This window comes from Stegostoma tigrinum, chromosome 31 (genome assembly GCF_030684315.1).
Source record: "Stegostoma tigrinum isolate sSteTig4 chromosome 31, sSteTig4.hap1, whole genome shotgun sequence".
NCBI classification, from domain to species: domain Eukaryota; kingdom Metazoa; phylum Chordata; class Chondrichthyes; order Orectolobiformes; family Stegostomatidae; genus Stegostoma; species Stegostoma tigrinum.
In genome coordinates, this window is record NC_081384.1 from 37,023,380 (window position 1) to 37,043,108 (window position 19,729).

General features: G+C 51.3%; 1 protein-coding gene across 3 annotated transcripts in view; it reads right to left on the reverse strand.

The window, feature by feature from the left end:
* LOC125466395 (vasoactive intestinal polypeptide receptor-like) overlaps window positions 1-19,729 on the reverse strand; it is a 175,968-nt gene that overhangs the window by 87,786 nt on the left and 68,453 nt on the right. For all 3 annotated transcript variants that reach the window (XM_048560836.2, XM_048560835.2, XM_048560834.2), the window contains exons 2-3: window positions 7,069-7,171; window positions 6,066-6,173 (exon numbers count right to left, since the gene is read on the reverse strand). In XM_048560836.2, the coding sequence (XP_048416793.1) occupies window positions 6,066-6,173; window positions 7,069-7,171 (211 nt within the window). The remainder of the gene's footprint in view (window positions 1-6,065; window positions 6,174-7,068; window positions 7,172-19,729) is intronic.

Below are 19,729 nucleotides of genomic sequence, written 5' to 3' on the forward strand. Positions count from 1 at the left end.
TGAAGATTTACATCAACTTGCATTTTTTCAGCAGCTGATGTAAGATTGCTATCTGCCATCAAGATTTGTTCTCCAGGCTGTGTTGCCAGTTGAAGAACTTCAGTTAAAATCTGATCAACAAGCTCAAATAGGATCACCTACTCATCAATGATTAGCACTGCTGCCTCACAGCACCAGGGACCTGGGTTCAATTCCAAACTCGGGTGACTGCCTGTGTGGAGTTTGCACGTTCTCCCTGTGTCTGCATGGGTTTCCTCTGGGTGCTCCAGTTACCTCCCACAGTCCAAAGATGTGCAGGTTAGATGGACTGGCCATGGGAAATTGCTCCGCAGTGTCCAGGGATATGCAGGTTAGGTGGGTTAGCCGAGGGAAATACCGGGTTATGATAGAGGGTGGGGACGGGTCTCGGCGGGGTGCTCTTCAGAGGGTGTGTCCCAGCTTTCTTCAGTGATAAAAGGAATGGAACATATTTTTGCCAACCATATATAGTCACAGCTTTCTATCCTGCTGACAACACAAAATGATTCTTTCATGCCACATCACTATTTTTTGTGGATGCTGTCTTCTTTGGAATTTGGCCAATTAAATCATCTACCAGTTACCTCCAGACTGGTCATTCAGTATCTGATGCTTCTTTTATCTGTGGTTCCATGACCGGGCAGTTTGTTGGCCAGTTGAAGGGAGGAAATAAATACAATAACTATCGTTAGGAAAAAAAGTGCTAGAAAAACTGATGCTGCTGAAGGCTGACAAGTTCCTTGGAACTGATGGGCTGCATCCTAGGATTTTAAAAGGAATAACTTAGGAGATCACGGATACAACGATGGTAATATTGCAAGAATCCTAAAGTTCTGGAAAAGTCCCAGAGGATTTGAAAACCGCTATTTTAAAAGGGAAGGAGATAAAAAAAACATGCAATTGCAGGCCAATTAGCTTAACATCTGTTATTGGGAAAGTGTTAGAATCTATGATCAAGCCCAACTTACACATTGAAGACAGATGGCTGATGGTCACCATGTCTCAGGTGGGGGAAGAGGTTGAGAAATAGACTCCTCATGGTAACGTCAGCCAGTGCAGCAAGTGAACCCATGCTGTTGGCATCACTCTGCACTACAAACTGGTTCTACAGCCAACTGAGCTAACCAACCCTCTATCATAAGGGAAGCGATTGGAGAATATTTAGAAACACGTTCTATAATAAAGCTGAGTCACCATAGCTTCATGAAGGAGAAATCATTCTTGACAAATTTGTTAGAGTTCTTTATGAGATAACAAGTGGGATAGTTAAATGAGAAGCAGTGGATGTGGATTTCCAAAGGACATTCAATTAGGTACCATACATTAGACTACTTAGTAAGAATAGAGCCCATGGTGTGAGGATTGTATATTATTATAGATAGAGGACTGGTTAACCAATAGAAGACAGAGAGTTGGAAAACAGGGAACTTTTTCTGGATTGCAACCCACAAGAAGTGAAGTGTAACATGGATTAGTGCTGGGGTTATAATTGTTTACAATATATATTCATGGGTTGGATGAGGGAAATGAATATACAATCACTAAATTTGTGGACGTCACAAAAATATCTGGGAAGGCAAGTAATAGCGTTGACATAAAGAATCTGCAGAGGGATATGGACATGTTACATGGGTGGGCAAGAGCTTTGCAGACGGAATATAATGTGAGAAATTTTGAGGTTATGCACTTTGGCAAGAGGAATACAGGAGCTTAATACGATTTAAATGGACAAAGGACTGCGCAAAGCTACCACACATAAAGATTTGTTGGGTGGGGGGGGTTCACAGAGTCACACAGCATGGAAACAGGCCCTTCAGTCTAACTCATCCATGCCAATCATAGAACATAGAACACAGAACAATACAGCGCAGAACAGGCCCTTCAGCCCTCGATGATGCGCCGACCTGTGAACTAATCTAAGTCCCTCCCCTACACTATCCCGTCATCGTCCATATGCTTATCCAAGGACTGTTTAAATGCCCCTAAGGTGGCTGAGTTAACTATATTGGCAGGCAGGGCGTTCCACGCCCTTACCACTCTCTGAATAAAGAACCTGCCTCTGACATCTGTCTTAAATCTATCACCCTCAATTTGTAGCTATGCCCCCTTGTACAAGCTGGCGTCATCATCCTCGGAAAAAGACTCTCACTGTCCACCCTATCTAATCCTCTGATCATCTTGTATGTGTCTATTAAATCCCCTCTTAGCCTCCTTCTCCCCAATGAGAACAGACCCAGGTCCCTCAGCTTTCTTCTTAGGGCCTGTGCTCCAGACCAGGCAACATCCTGGTAAATCTCCTCTGCACCTTTTCCAATGCTTCCACATCCTTCCTGTAATGGGGCGACCAGAACTGCACGCAATACTCCAAATGAGGCTGCACTAGCGATTTGTACAGTTGCAGCATGACATCACGGCTCCGGAACTCAATCCCTCTACCAATAAAACCTAACACACCGTAAGCCTTCTTAACAGCACTATCAACCTGGGTGGCAACTTTCAGGGATCTATGTACATGGACACTAAGATCCCTCTGCACATCCACACTACCAAGAATCTTTCCATTGACCCAGTATTCTGCCTTCCTATTATTCTTCCCAAAGTGAATCACCTCACATTTATCAGCCATCCCAATCTGACAAAGTTCCATTTGCCAGGATTTGGCCCATATCCCTCTAAACCCTCTACTCATATACCCATCCTGATGCCTTCTAAATGTTGTAATTATACCTGCCTCCACTACTTCCTCTGCAGCCCACTCTATAAATGCACCATGTTCTGTGTGAAAATGTTACCCCTGAGGATCTTTTTGAATATTTCCCCTCACCTTAAACCTATGCCCTTGAGTTTTGGACTTGCCCACCCTTGAGAAAAGACCTTGGCTATTCACCCTATGCATGCTCCGCATGATTTTGCAAACCTCTATAAAGTCACACCTCAGCTTCCAACACTCCAGGTGAAAAAGCTCCAGCCTATTCAGGCTCTCCTTAAAACTCAAGCCCTCTGGCCCCAGTAACATCATTGTAAATCTTTTCTGTACCCTCTCAAGATTAACAACATCCTTCCTATACAAGTGTGACCAGAACTGTACAGTGACAACATGATGTCGTAACTCCTATACTCTATGCACTGATCACTGAAGGTAAGCATTCCAAATGCTGTCTTACCCACCCTGCCCATCTGCAACTATGCTTTCAAGGGCCTATGTCCCTGCACTTGTTGTTCAGCAAAACTCCCCAGGATCCTACCATGAACTGTCTTACCAAAATGCAACACCTCACATTTATCTCAATTAAACTTCATCTGCCACTCCTTGGCACATTGGACCAACTTCCCATTGTACTCAGATAATCTTCTTCACTCCCCTCCATACCACCTATTTTGGTGTCACGTGCAAACTTACAGACCATGCCTCCTATATTCTCATCCAAATCATTGATATAATTGAAATAAATGGCAAAATGCAGTGGACTCAGCACTGGTCATAGGCTTCCAGTCTGAACAACAACCTTTTGCCACCACCCTCTGTCTCCTATCTTCAAGCTAATTTTGTATCTGATTGGCTAATTTATGGATCCCATGTGCTCGAACCTTAATGACCAGGCATTGTCGAATACAAACCTCATATATAAATTACAAAATGCCAGAAAGCAGAGGGAAGGCAACGGAATGTTAGCCTTTATATTAAAGGGAGAGGAGTGTATGAGAATAGGCATTAGTTAAACCTCATAGAATACTCTGAACAGCTTTGGTCCCCTTATCTAAGAAAAGTTGTACTGGCATTGGAATTTAGAAAAATGAGAGATAAGTTTATTACACAAGAGGTATCTCTCACTGGATTACTTATGCGTGTGATCAAACTGCTGGCCCTCTAATCCAAAAGCCTCTCGTTTCCATGGCAGCACCATTGCACTGTCATGGCTGCTGCTTGCCTTCATTGGTCATGCTCTACAGCTGATCCTACCTCCTGGTTGCACTCCTGGCCCAGTCAGGGTAATTAAACTTCCAGTTAGTGCCAGGAAGTGACCTGGAAATTATCCAGGCTGCAGATCCCAAATTGAGCTTCAAGCCTTAAAAAGTGGTTTCTTCATCTGACTTTACTTCAACAGTTCCATGCGAAAATTCTACCAAAGCAATGCTTAGAGGAAGCGTTTGTGTAAACATCATCAAGTGAGATAATAAAATGTCACCCAGAAATAAATGCCACAGCAAGCTGTCAGAATCAGCTCATTTGCAAGTCCCCAGGACAGAATTACGCATTTGTGTAATGAAGCTAGGCAGAATGCATTGGAAGTGATCTGTTCCAAAAGTGCACTGAAGAAGCAATAATGATCCTTTTGTGTCTCGGTCTGTGAAATATTCTTGTTTGTCATCATGAAAGGATTGTGGCAGAGGAGGTGCTGAGCTGCGACAGACAAATAATGCATGTGTTCTCAGTTTTTAAAAAAAATTGTGGTTGGGATTTAACCTGGAGGCAGAATTTCAATGGCAGGGTAGGATATCTCCTTCTGCATAGGAAGCCACGTTCCATTTTCTGCAGCTCTGATAGCTAATTTTGTTTTATTTATTCATTTGTGGGATCTAGGCATCGCTGGCTGGCCAGCATTTACCTGTCCTTGTTGACCTTGAGATGGTGGTGGTGAGCTGCCTTCTTGAACTGCTGCAGTCCTCCTGCTGTGAGTTGACCCACAATGCCAATAGGGAGGGAATTCCAGGATTTTGACCCAGCGACAGTGAAGGAACTGTGTGAAATATTTCCAAGTCAGGACGGTGAGTGACATGGAAGGAAACTTGAAGGTGGTTGTGTCCCCATATATCTGCTTCCAGATTGAAGTGGTTGTGGAGTTAGAAGGTGCTGTCTCAGGGTCTTTGGTGAATTTCTGCAGTGTATCTTGTAGACAGTACACACTGCTGCTACTGAGTGTTGGTGTGAGTGGAGGGAGTGGATGCTTGCGAATGCAGTGCCAATCAGGCAGGCTGCTTTATCCTGGATGGTGCCTAGCTTCTTGAGTGTTCTTGGGGCTCCACTCATCCAGGTAAGAGGGGAGTATTCCACCAGATTGCTGACTTGTGCGTTGTAGATGGTGGACAGGGTTTGGGGAGTCAGGAGGTGAGTTTACTTGCTGCAATATTCCTAGCTACTGATCTGCTCTTGTAGCCACTATGTTTGTAAAATGGATCCAGCTGAGTTTCTGGTTGAATTGCCTGAACCTGTAGCCTCCAAGTGGTTCCCACTGAAGGGGCTGCAGCCAGTGCCCAGATTGAGATGGCAATGGAGGTCAGGTAGGCACATAAATAGCCTGTGTCTGTAGTGGTCAGTTAGTTGGGTGGGGGTGAAGAAATGGTATTGGCAATTATCAGGCAGTGGTGGCCAAGTGGGCTGTGGAAGGGAGAGAGTGCGGAAACAGAATGTCTTTGGAAGTGTGCACCTCATCTCACTCACTCTTTCTTACATTCTAATATTTGCCTGGCTCACTCAGTTCCTGGAACAAGCTCAGAATTAATTGTCATCAGTTTACACTTGCTATGTCACATGTTCTGCAAGGTTATTACTGGAGTGTTAATGAGAAAAAAATTATTAAACACAGAAGGGAATAATGATTTACATTTATAACGTACCTTTTCTTACTGCCAGGCATCCCATGGCACTTTACAGCAATTAAATACTTTTTGTAATGTGAAGTTATAGGAAATGTAGCAGTTAGTTTAGATATAGGAAGCAGGGGTCTCTGTATCTGCCCACCTTCATTCTCACCATGGCACTATTTCAGCCCTTACTCCAGCCCAACTCTGGAAAGTAATAATTGTGTATAAGTAGGCTGTCTTTCTGAACTTGGGAAGACACTGTCAGCATTTCCTGATCAAAAAAGCAGGGAAGCTCATCTTCAAAATTTCATTCAAAGGTTAGCCCTGTGACAGTGCAGTGCTCCTTCAGCACTGCAATGAATCACCACCCTGGATTTTTGTGCTCTGGTCCCTGGAGTGAGACACTGAAGTGGAGTGATATGATAGAGAGAACAATCTTCAATGACCTGGACCCAGTGATTTACCTGGTTTATCTCCATATGGCAACAGAAGCTTGGGGCAAGGAAGTACCACAGTGACACCAATAACTGCAGCTGGCCAGCAGGATACATTGTCCCACATGAAGTCACATCCTGAGGAAGGAGACAAAAATGAATACATTAATGACCAGCAACACACTCAAACTGCGAAGGAAAATCTGAGGAGAACACTGTCAGTACCGGCGCTGAGGTCTCTATTGATTGCACATCCCTAGATGCTCTTCAGATGGTGATACAGCGATTGGTACATTTACAGGGTAGATTAACCATGAAGAACCAGTGATACAGGACCACAAAGGGATGTGTGCGACTTGCACTGGAACTCATTCACCTGCTGTCATTGTCCTTTGTGGTGACAGAATGGGAGGTACCACCAAAATAAATATGATATTGCAATAATGCTGATCAATCCCATATCAGTGAGAAATCAAGGCAGTGGCCCAAACTACCACATTAGTTACAGCCCTACCTACATTGAGTTTTGTTCAGAGTTTTGCTTTGTGGAGATAAGAGATAAATTATGACTCTGTAACAGGAAAATTGTTTCCAGCCATTTGACAATTCACCCAGGTTTCATGAAATCGCTGAAATTATAAATTGGAGAGATGTAAAAATCGGTTGGCCAATCATTATTTGCATTTCAAACTATCAAAGAAAATCAGGACCCAATCCATGATGTACCATCAATGAGTGAATTACTTTGAGAAAAAATGACATTGCAAACATTTAAAATTAATCTACGTGCTGGGAAGCTCCTCCATCCAGTTTGGGGGTTGGATGGTGGTGTGGGGTTTGGCAGCTGTCTGTGTGTATGTGTGCCTGGGTGTGTGTGTGTGTCTGTGTGGTGTATGCACTAACTGCCCTAGGGACTGAAATCCTCAGAACGTATTCTGCTTCCACATTGCAATTTCCTCTGACAACGCAGGAGATGCTTCAAGGAACCTGACCCCACCATGTGTGAGGTTCTACCTACATGCAGTTAACTCACCAGGTTCCCAGTCTGTCTGGACTGCTGCTCGTTCAGACTGACATATCTCCTCAGCCAGCTGGATCTCCAACATCAGCTCACAGTCTGGATGGATCACCAATGCCTGAGGAACAGATTAAAGGCATTTCCTAAAATGTCTCATCATGTCCCACAAGTGAATAACAAAAACATAATTTTTGAAAGTTAGGACTGAATGATTAATTGGACACCAGCTCTCTTTTATGATTGCATGTTTCTGTAATATTCAGAAGTGTGTTCTATCATGGACGACTATCACTGAATATGTTTCAGAGAAACCTTTGTAATTGCCAAAAATAAAAAAAAACACCTGTGTTATATTCCTTCTCTGGCTTACTCACCACAGAATATGAGAAAGTTGTGGGCTGTACAAGTAGGAAACCTTTTGCAAAGTAGTTAAATGGGAGACATCGGTCATACGCAAGGCACAGAACAGCCCAAAGGCTGCAATTTTCCTGAATGCATTCAGGGCATTTCTCTGGAACATGATGTTCTTTTTACAAAAGGAAGACAGGCAATATTAGGTTTAGTGATGAATAATGAGTGAGAATTAGTCAACAATCTAACGGTAAGTGAACAGTTAGATAATGACTTGAGAAGAAGAAGGACTTTAATTATAAATAAGTCTGATTTCTGAAGGTTTGTGGAGTCAGGGCTGTACAGCATGGAAACAAACCCTTCATCTCCAACTCATCCATGCAGACCCAATATCCTAAATCAATCCAGTCCCATTTGCCAGCGTTTGGCCCATATCCCTCGAAACACTTCCTATTCATGTAACTGTCCAGATGCCTTTTAAATGTTGTAATTGTACCCGCCTCTGCCAATTCCTCATTCTATATAAGCACCACATTCTGCATGAAAAAGTTGCTTCTTTGGTGCCTTTTATATCTTTCCGCTCTCACCTTAAACCTGTGCCCTCTAGTTTCGGACTGTCATGCCCTGGGAAAAAGACCTTGGCTATTCACCCCATTCATGGCCCTCATGACTTTATAAACCTCTATAAGGTCACCCGTCAACCTTCAATACTCCAGGGAAAATAGCTGCAGCCTATTCAGCCTCTACCTGTAGCTCAAACCCTCCAACCCTGGTAACAACCTTGTAAACTTTTTCTGCACCCTTTCAAGGTTAACATCTTTCCTATAGCGGGTTTGAGATGGAAATTCAGCTTACTAAACTGTGACAAACTGTTAGTGGGTAAAACTATAGAAGAACAAATGGAAGTGCAAAATATATAAAATAAAACTATATTAAATATACAAATTGCCACTGTATTTTAAGCTTTAAGAGCTTGTACCTTCATGTACCTTTGTATAATTAAACAATCTTTGTGAATAAAAGTGAGAGATGTAATGAAGCTGAAAGAAAGCTAATATGGCTCTGAATAAAACAAACAACAGTGGATGGTAAAAATCTGTAGCAATCAAAAGCAGAGAATTCTGGAGAAACTCAACAGGTGTGCTGGGCAATATTTGGGGAGAGGGGAACAAGTTAATGTTTCAAATCCTGTTTCAGAACTGGATGTAAAAAATGGTGATACCACATAGACTGGGAGAGGTAGAAAGACCATGAAAGAGATACAGAAATGATAGATACCAAAAACAAATGCAAATAATATTAAGGATAAAGGTGATGTCATTTCCTATGTTGATGTCATTTCCTGGAAGAAAAGAACAGGAAATGACATCAACATAGGAAATAACATCACCAACCCAAGGAGTCCTAAACACATAAATAGAAAGCGGGACATAACACCAGTGTTTCATCAGAGACTCACTGATGATGTTACCTAGACTGGTGACAAAACATCTGGGAACAAGCCTTACAGCTCAGTGAACCAGCTTACATCTGGAACACAATAAAGACCCACTCTCTTGTGGACCGAGAGGACGAGAGTGCTATCTTGGAGGTGAAAGGAGGACGTCGGGTTGGCTGTGCACCCTTGCGACCAGTGGATCTTACTGCTGGCTTCGGCCTAACGCTGGAACGGGGAGCAGCCAACCTGCAACGATGGCTGCGGCAAGTGCTCGTGCCCCAGGTCAGGGGGTCCGGAACACCATCCGTGTTTCTGTAAAGAAGGTGGATGAAGGTGCACCTGTGGACCGCACCTTCTTCGTGAAGAGGGTCCTGTTGGACTGTTGTGGGTTCGCTGCTGCGGACATTTACTGCCTGCAGGATTTCCCCGGGGGAGGTTTTTACGACGTGACCTTCCGGAGTGCCAGGCTTTGCGAGCGCTTCCTGGAGGTTTTCAAGGAGAAAGGAGGTGAGGGCCGCCTCTCTGTATTGACCGCTATCCCACTGTTTGTGATGCCAGCACAGAGGAGCCGTATGGTGACTGTACACATGTACAACCCGCATGTGCCAGCAGTTGATGTCCTGACCTTCCTCGGAAGGTATGTGAAGGTGGAAGGGGACCTAACTGACATCGTGGACCCCTTTGGCATCTGGACGAGTAAGAGGCAGGTCAAGGTGACGCTGAGGATGGGCGCAGATGGGAATGTCGCAAACTCACCGTCCAGCTTCGCGATCGGCGGGAGCAGGGGCTACCTGACCTATGCAGGGCAACCTAAAGTCTACCATGCCTGTGGTAGGTCAGGTCATATGGCGGCCGACTGCAAAGCCACCATCTGCAGTGAGGAGGGACACCTTGCAAAGGATTGCCCACGAGAGAGAGGCTGCAACCTTTGCGGGGAAGCGGGCCACTTCTATAGGGCATGCCCGCAGCGGGGTGCCACCTACGCCCAGGTCGCCGGCAGGGGAAATGCGGGGCCAGCCCCCCCGGAGGAGAGGAAGGCACCAGGGCCCAGCAAGGACCCCACTAATGTGCAGGAGGGCCAGGCCGTGCAGGATGGGCCCAAGGCCAGCAAAGCACCCCTGCAGGCGCCGATCCCCCCCCCCCCGACAACCCGGAGCCAATGGAGGCGGCGACAGGCGACCCAGGGGAGTGGACAACAGTCCGGAAAGCGAGGAGGAAGGTGCGTCGACGGGCCCAGGAACCGCAACAATCAGGCGGGAAGAGGCAGCTACAGGGGGGCTATAAGAGCTCCTCTGACGAGGAGGATTCGGAGAGGGCCCACCCGAAGCAGAAGTTAAAGGTCTCGAGGGGGAAGGAAAGCAGCACCCCGCTTCCAGGTGATGGGAGGCATCCTGAGGCTCACTCCGACACCCAGTCAAGTGCCGCTGGAGCACTGGAGGGCCCCACGGAAATTCCAGGCGGGAAGGAGGAAACAGCGCGTCCCCAGCCTGACCCAGAGCCGGACCCTCCTGCCTCCGCACCCCTGACGGGGGGATGCCACCCGGAAGGCAGCACGGACGGTTTCCTGAGCCCGGAGAGCGTCCAGCAGTTAGCCCGGGCAATGGGCATGAAGGGACAGATGGAGGGGCTGGACCTTGGACTTGGGGAGGGTACTGTGGTCACTGCCCACAATGGGGGTACGAATTGCGAGCATTAATGTGTGCAGCGTCAAGTCAACCGCGAGATGTGTGTCCACGTTGGCCTACCTGACCACCATCAAGGCGGACCTCCTGTTTCTGCAGGAGTGCGGGATACCGCACCTCGGCAGGTACGGGAAATGGTCCGGCGCCTGGACCTGTGGCCCTTCGATCTGGTCGGGGGGTAACGACTGTCGCTCCTCGGGCCTGGCTATTCTGCTGCAGGGGCGCAACTTCACCATCTCTCAAGTTCAGGAGGTGGTGGGGGGGCGCTTCCTAGTGGCTGACATCACCTACAGGAACGCTCCCCTGAGGCTGATCAACGTGTACGCCCCAGCGGTAACGAGTGAGCGGTTGGCCGTCCTGCAGCGGCTTCCACCCCTGCTGGCTACGTCCAGGCCGGTCATCCTAGGCAGAGACTTCAACTGCATCATCGATGCAGATGGAAGATCCGGCGTGGGGACAGCGGGTGGGGGGATTCAACTGGACATAACGTCCAGATTCCTGATGGGCACGGTGAAGGACGCCAAGCTGCTCGACGTCTTCAGCACCACTGCAGGCGGAGCGCAGCAGAGGTACACCTGGTCGCGGCCAGACGGGTCTATCCGCTCAAGGATAGACTTCCTGTTTATGTCACGGACGTTCTCGGTCAGGTCCACCGGCGTCGAGCCGGTGTTCTTCTCTGACCACTGCCTCCTGTTGGCCGACTGTCACTTACAGGACGACCAGCTGGCCGGCAAGGGGACGTGGAAGCTCAACACGACTCTGTTGACCCCAGAGAACGTCGAGGAGCTTAAGAGGGAGTACGCCGGTTGGAGAACCGTGAAACCCCTCTTTGAGTCTCCAGGCGACTGGTGGGAGACGGTGAAGGAGAACATCAAGAGGTTCTTTGTCCTCAAGGGTGTTCAGACGGCAAGAGAGAGGCGGGGAAAGCTGTTGCGACTCCAGAAAAGGGTGCAGAACCTGCTCCTTCTGCAGTTGATGGGGGTCGATGTCACGGAGGACCTCCGCGAGGTGAGGGGCCAGCAAGCCTCGCTCTTCACCACGGAGGCCTCCAGGATAATCTTCTGGTCCAGGGTCCGCTCCGTGGAGCAGGACGAGACGTGCTCGCATTTCTTCTTTCAGAAGGTGCACAAAGAGAGCTCTGTGCTTAGCCGGCTGAAGGAGGACGACGGCTCGGTGATGTCGTCTCGACCCGACGTTTTGAGGATCAGCGGATCCTTCTATGCCGGACTGTACGACACGAAGCCCACGGACAGCACGGCCTCCGAGTCGTTCCTGTCGTCTATCATGGAGGTCTTAGACGACGGCACAAGGGAGTGGCTGGACTGGCCGATATCCCTGGACGAGCTGGCCAGAGCCCTCAAGTCCTTGCAGAGGAATAGGACTCACGGAAGCGACGGCTTACCGGTCGAGCTGTATTCCGCTCTGTGGGGCCTGTTCGGCCAGGACCTGCTGGAGGTGTACGATAGTGCGCTTCGGGCAGGGGAAATGTGCAAGTCCATGAGGAAGGGCATCATCACCCTCATTTACAAGGGGAAGGTGGAGAGGGAAGAAATTAAGAATTGGCGTCCCATTCAACTTTTGAATGTGGACTACAAAATCCTGGCCAAGGTCATTGCCAACCGGGTCAGGTCTGTCCTGGAGTCGGTGATTCACCCTGACCAAACCTGTGCTGTGCCAGGCAGGAAGATCGCTGAGAGCCTCGCGCTCATCAGGGATACGATCGCCTACGTACAGGACAGGCGGGTGGACACCTGCCTCGTCAGCCTGGACCAGGAGAAGGCCTTTGACAGGGTCTCTCATGCTTACATGAGGGACGTCCTCTCCAAATTGGGGTTCGGGGAGGGCATCCGCAATTGGATCCGGCTGCTCTACACCAACATGGTTAGCGCAGTCTCGATCAACGGGTGGGAATCGGACAGTTTTTCTGTCAGATCTGGAGTCAGGCAGGGCTGCCCGCTCTCTCCTGCCTTGTTTGTATGCTGTGTGGAGCCCTTCGCCGCCTCCATCAGGAAGGACGTGAGCCTGAAGGGCGTGACTATCCCAGGCAGCGGAGGCCTTCAGGTCAAGACCTCCCTGTACATGGACGATGTCGCCGTCTTCTGCACCGATCGTCGGTCGGTGAGTAGGCTGTTGGACATCTGCGGCCAGTTTTAACTGGCCTCGGGTGCCAAAGTCAACAGGGGTAAGAGCGAGGCCATGTTCTTCGGGAACTGGGACGACCGCTCCTTCATCCCCTTCACCGTCAGGACAGACTACCTGAAGATGCTGGGTGTTTGGATCGGTGGAGCTGGGGCATGCACTAAGACTTGGGAGGAGCGTGTCACCAAATTGAAGCAGAAGCTGGGCAGGTGGACGCTCCGGTCCCTCTCCATCGTGGGTAAGAACCTGGTTGTCAGGTGCGAGGGGCTTTCGGTACTGTTGTATGTGGCGCAGGCCTGGCCTATTCCCTGGACCTGCGCTGCTGCGGTCACCCGGGCCATCTTCCACTTCATTTGGGGGTCGAGGATGGACCGGGTCCGCAGAGACACCAGGTACAAAGACCTGGGAAATGGGGGAAAGGGCGTACCGAACGCCAACCTCGCCCTGACGGCTACCTTTGTGTGTGGCTGCATCAAGCTGTGCGTAGATCCTCAGTACGCAAACACCAAGTGTCACTACTTACTGAGGTTCTACCTGTCCCCGGTGTTTCGAAGGATGGGCCTGGCCTCGTTGCCGCGGAACGCTTCGAGTAGTTGGACCGTTCCGTACCACCTGTCCTTCGTGGAGAAATTTATGAAAGGAAACACCTTTGACCACAAGGCCGTCAGGCAGTGGTCAGCACGTAGTATCCTCGGGACCCTTCGGGAAAAGGAGAGGGTGGATCCCGTCGTGTGGTTCCCCACGCAGACTGCCAAAGTCGTTTGGCAGAATGCCTCATCGCCAGAACTTTCAAACAAGCACAAGGACATTGCTTGGCTGGCGGTGAGAGGGGCTCTGCCAGTGAGATCCTTTATGCATGCCCGGAATCTCTGCACCACCGCACGCTGCCCTCGAGGTGGCTGCGGGGGGGACGAGACTGTCGATCACCTCCTTCTGGAGTGTGCCTATGCGCAGGAGGTCTGGAGGGGGATGCAGTGGTATTTGTCGAGGTTTGTCCCGAGCAGCTCCGTGACACGGGACTCCGTGCTCTACGGGCTGTTTCCCGGGACGCACACCGAGACCAACATCAACTGCGCCTGGAGGACCATCAATGCGGTGAAAGACGCTCTTTGGTCTGCCAGCTGAAAGAACTGACCCCGACCGAGTGTTGCAGACTGGCGCACTCCAAGGTCCAGGACTACGTGCTGAGGGACGCGCTAAAGCTTGGGGCAGCCGCCGCCAAGACGCGGTGGGGAAAGACCACCGTATGAAACCCCTCGTCCAGAAAAGGGAAAAGAACCCTATCTGGTAACTGGGCCCAGCTGGCGCCTTCCCCAACTGGTCAGGGGGCCAACTGGAACTGTGCGGAGTGACGACTGCTGGGGCGGTTTCTTTGCTTTGTTTTTTTTTCTCTCTGTTTTGTTTTTTTCCTTTTAGTTAGTGTACGTACCCCCGGGTAACCTGGAGTGGTTTGCATGACTGGGTAGGTGTATAAATGTTTTATTTTTTGTACATTCTATGAATAAAGTATATTTTTTCAAATAAAAAAAAGTGACAAAACATCTGGGAACAAGACTTACAGCTCAGTGAACCAGCTTACATCTGGAACACAATAAAGACCCACTCTCTTGTGGACCGAGAGGAGGAGAGTGCTATCTTGGAGGTGAAAGGAGGACGTCGGGTTGGCTGTGCACCCTTGCGACCAGTGGATATTAATGCTGGCTTCGGCCTAACGCTGGTTCAGGGGTGCAGCCAACCTGCAACGATGGCTGCGGCAAGTGCTCGTGCCCCAGGTCAGGGGGTCCGGAACACCATCCGTGTTTCTGTAAAGAAGGTGGATGAAGGTACACCTGTGGACCGCACCTTCTTCGTGAAGAGGGTCCTGTTGGACTGTTGCGGGTTCGCTGCTGCGGACGTTTACTGCCTGCAGGATTTCCCCGGAGGAGGTTTTTACGATGTAACCTTCAGGAGTGCTAAGCTTTGCGAGCGCTTCCTGGAGATTTTTAAGGAGAAAGGAGGTGAGGGCCCCCTCTCTGTATTGACCGCTGTCACGCTGTTTGTGATGCCAGCGCAGAGGAGCCGTATGGTACACATGTACAACCCGCGTGTGCCAGCAGTTGATGTCCTGACCTTCCTCGGAAGGTACGTGAAGGTGGAAGGGGACCTAACTGACATCATGGACCCCTTTGGCATCTGGACGAGTAAGAGGCAGGTCAAGGTGACGCTGAGGATGGGTGCGGACGGGAATGTCGTACACCCAACGTCCAGCTTCGCGATCGGCGGGAGCAGGGGCTACCTGACCTATGCAGGGCAACCTAAAGTCTGCCATGCCTGTGGTAGGTCAGGTCACGTGGCGGCCGAGTGCAAAGCCACCATCTGCAGGGAGGAGGGAAACCTTGCAAAGGATTGCCCACGAGAGAAAAGCCGCAACCTTTGCGGGGAAGCGGGCCACCTCTATAGGGCATGCCCGCGGCGGGGGACCACCTACGCCCAGGTCACCAGCAGGGACAATGTGGGGCCAGCCCCCCCGAAGGAGAGGAAGGCACCAGGGCCCAGCAAGGACCCCACTAATGTGCAGGAGGGCCAGGCCGTGCAGGAGGGCCCAGCAAAGCACCCCTGCAGGCTCCGACCCCCACCCCCGACAACCCGGAGTCGATGGAGGCGGCGACTGGTGACCCGGGGAGTGGACAACAGTCCGGAAAGCGAGGAGGAAGATGCGTCGACGGGCCTAGGAACCGCAACCATCAGGCGGGAAGAGGCAGCTACAGTGGGGCTATAAGAGCTGCTCTGACGAGGAGGATTCGGAGAGAGCCCACCCGAAGCAGAAGTTAAAGATCTCGAGGGAGAAGGAAGGCAGCAGCCCGCTTCCAAGTGACGGGAGGTGTCCTGAGGCTCCCTCCGACACCCAGTCAAGTGCTGCTGGGGCACTGGAGGGCCCCCCGGAACTTCCAGGCGGGAAGGAGGAAACTGCGCGTCCCCAGCCTGACCCAGAGCCGGACCCTCCTGCCTCCGCACCCCTGACAGGGGGGATGCCACCCGGAAGGCAGCAGGGACGGTTTCCTGAGCCCGGGCAATGGGCATGAAGGGACAGATGGAGGGGCTGGACCTTGGACTTGGGGAGGGTACTGCGGTCACTGCCCACAATGGGGGTACGAGTTGCGAGCGTTAATGTGCGCAGCGTCAAGTCAACCGCGAGATGTGTGTCCACGTTCACCTACCTGACCACCATCGAGGCGAACCTCCTCTTTCTGCAGGAGTGCGGGATACCGCACCTCGGCAGGTACGGGAAATGGTCCGGCGCCTGGACCTGTGGCCCTTCGATCTGGTCGGGGGGTAACGACTGTCGCTCCTCGGGCCTGGCTATTCTGCTGCGGGGGCACAACTTCACCATCTCTCAAGTTCAGGAGGTGGTGGGGGGGCGCCTCCTAGTGGCTGACGTCACCGACAGGAACGCTCCCCTGAGGCTGATCAACGTGTACGCCCCAGCGGTACGGAGTGAGCGGTTGGCCGTCCTGCAGCGGCTTCCACCCCTGCTGGCTACGTCCAGGCCAGTCATCCTAGGCAGAGACTTCAACTGCATCATTGATGCAGATGGAAGATCCGGCGTGGGGACAGTAGGTGGGGGGATTCAACTGGACGTCACGTCCAGATTCCTGATGGGCACGGTGAAGGACGCCAAGCTGCTCGACGTCTTCAGCACCACTGCAGGCGGAGCGCAGCGGAGGTACACCTGGTCGCGGCCAGACGGGTCTATCCGCTCAAGGATAGACTTCCTGTTTGTGTCACGGACGTTCTCGGTCAGGTCCACCGGTGTCGAGCCGGTGTTCTTCTCTGACCACTGCCTCCTGTTGGCCGACTGTCACTTACAGGACGACCAGCCGGCCGGCAAGGGGACGTGGAAGCTCAACACGACTCTGTTGACCCCAGAGAACGTCGAGGAGCTTAAGAGGGAGTACGCCGGTTGGAGAACCGTGAAACCCCTCTTTGAGTCTCCAGGCAACTGGTGGGAGACGGTGAAGGAGAACATCAAGAGGTTCTTTGTCCTCAAGGGTGCTCAGAAGGCAAGAGAGAGGCGGGGAAAGCTGTCGCAACTCCAGAAAAGGGTGCAGAACCTGCTCCTTCTGCAGTTGATGGGGGTCGATGTCACGGAGGACCTCCGCGAGGTGAGGGGCCAGCAAGCCTCGCTCTTCGCCGCGGAGGCCTCCAGGATAATCTTCTGGTCCAGGGTCTGCTCCGTGGAGCAGGACGAGACGTGCTCGCGTTTCTTCTCTCAGAAGGTGCACAAAGAGAGCTCTGTGCTTAGCCGGCTGAAGGAGGACGACGGCTCGGTGACGTCGTCTCGGCCCGACGTTTTGACGATCAGCAGATCCTTCTATGCCGGACTGTACGACACGAAGCCCACGGACAGCACGGCCTCCGATTCGTTCCTGTCGTCTATCACGGAGGTCTTAGACGACGGCACGAGGGAGTGGCTGGACCGGCCGATATCCCTGGAAGAGCTGGCCAGAGCCCTCAAGTCCTTGCAGAGCAATAGGACTCACGGAAGCGATGGCTTACCGGTCGAGCTGTATTCCGCTCTGTGGGGCCTGTTCGGCCAGGACCTGCTGGAGGTGTACGATAGTGCGCTTCGGGCAGGGGAAATGTGCAAGTCCATGAGGAAGGGCATCATCACCCTCATTTACAAGGGGAAGGGGGAGAGGGAAGAAATTAAGAATTGGCGTCCCATTTCACTTTTTTGAACGTGGACTACAAAATCCTGGCTAAGGTCATTGCCAACCGGGTCAGGTCTGTCCTGGAGTCAGTGATTCACCCTGACCAAACCTGTGCTGTGCCGGGCAGGAAGATCGCTGAGAGCCTCGCGCTCATCAGGGATACGATCGCCTACGTACAGGACAGGCGGGTGGACACCTGCCTCGTCAGCCTGGACCAGGAGAAGGCCTTCGACAGGGTCTCTCATGCTTACATGAGGGACGTCCTCTCCAAATTGGGGTTCGGGGAGGGCATCCGCAATTGGATCCGGCTGCTCTACGCCAACATCGTTAGCGCAGTCTCGATCAACGGGTGGGAATCAGGCAGTTTTCCTGTTAGATCTGGTGTCAGGCAGGGCTGCCCGCTCTCTCCTGCCTTGTTCGTGTGCTGTGTGGAGCCCTTCGCCACCTCCACCAGGAAGGACGTGAGCCTGAAGGGCGTGACTATCCCAGGCAGCGGAGGCCTTCAGGTCAAGACCTCCCTGTACATGGACGATGTCGCAGTCTTCTGCACCGATCGTCGGTCGGTGAGTAGGCTATTGGACACCTGCGGCCAGTTTTAACTGGCCTCGGGTGCCAAAGTCAATAGGGGTAAAAGCGAGGTCATGTTCTTCGGGAACTGGGACGACCGCTCCTTCATCCCCTTCACCGTCAGGACAGACTACCTGAAGGTGCTGGGTGTTTGGTTTGGTGGAGCTGGGCCGTGCACTAAGACTTGGGAGGAGCGTGTCACCAAATTGAAGCAGAAGCTGGGCAGGTGGACGCTCCGGTCCCTCTCCATCGCGGGTAAGAACCTGGTTGTCAGGTGCGAGGGACTTTCGGTACTGTTGTATGTGGCGCAGGCCTGGCCTATTCCCTGGACCTGCGCCGCTGCAGTCACCCGGGCCATCTTCCACTTCTTCATTTGGGGGTCGAGGATGGACCGGGTCCGCAGGGACACCATGTACAAAGACCTGGGAAATGGGGGAAAGGACGTACCGAACGCCAACCTCGCCCTGACGGCTACCTTTGTGTGCGGCTGCATCAAGCTGTGCGTAGATCCTCAGTATGCAAACACCAAGTGTCACTACTTACTGAGGTTCTACCTGTCCCCAGTGTTGCGAAGGATGGGTCTGGCGTCGTTGCCGCGGAACGCTCCGAGTAGTTGGGCCATCCCATACCACCTGTCCTTCATGGAGAAATTTATGAAAGGAAACACCTTTGACCACAAGGCCGTCAGGCAGTGGTCAGCACGTAGTATCCTCAGGACCCTTCGGGAAAAGGAGAGGGTGGATCTCGTCGTGTGGTTCCCCATGCAGACTGCCAAAGTCGTTTGGCAGAATGCCTCATCGCCAGAACTTGCAAACAAGCACAAGGACATTGCTTGGCTGGCGATGAGAGGGTGTCTGCCAGTGCGATCCTTTATGCATGCCCGGAATCTCTGTGCCACCGCACGCTGCCCTCGCGGTGGCTGCGGGGGGGACGAGGCTGTCAATCACCTCCTTCTGGAGTGTGCCTATGCGCAGGAGGTCTGGAGGGGGATGCAGTGGTATTTGTCAAGGTTCGTCCCGAGCAGCTCCGTGACGGGGGACTCCGTGCTCTACGGGCTGTTTCCCAGGACGCACACCGAGACCAACATCAACTGCGCCTGGAGGACCATCAATGCGGTTAAAGACGCTCTTTGGTCTGCCCGCAACTTGCTGGTCTGCCAGCTGAAAGAACTGACCCCGACCGAGTGTTGCAGACTGGCGCACTCCAAGGTCCAGGACTACGTGCTGAGGGACGCGCTAAAGCTTGGGGCAGCCGCCGCCAAGGCGCGGTGGGGAAAGGCCACGGTATGAAATCCCTCGTCCAGAATAGAAAAAAGGGCCCTATCTGGTAACTGGGCCCAGCTGGCGCCTTCCCCAACTGGTCAGGGGGCCAACGGGGACTGTGCGGAGAGACAACTGCCGGGGTATTTTCTTTGCTTTGTTTGTTTTTTTTTCTTCTTTGTTTTGTATTTTTTTCCTTTTTTTAGTTGGTGTATGTACCCCCGGGTAACCCAGAGCAGCTTGCATGACTGGGTAGGTGTATAAATATGTTTTATTTTTTGTACATTCTATGAATAAAGTATATTCTTTCAAATAAAAAAAAGTGATGAAATGTCTGAAAATGAACCTTCCAGCCCAGTGAGCAAACTTACATCTAGAAACTCAACCTGAGCTACACATCTTCTCAAAACTCGCTATCATCAAGAATACCTTCAAAGTACCTCCTGTAGACAATTTGCAAATAGCAACAGACAGGTAGTGACTATTTTGCTGAATTCAGTAGGCGCACTTGAGAAGGGGGGGACTGAGATTTGACGTGGAGGTGCCCAT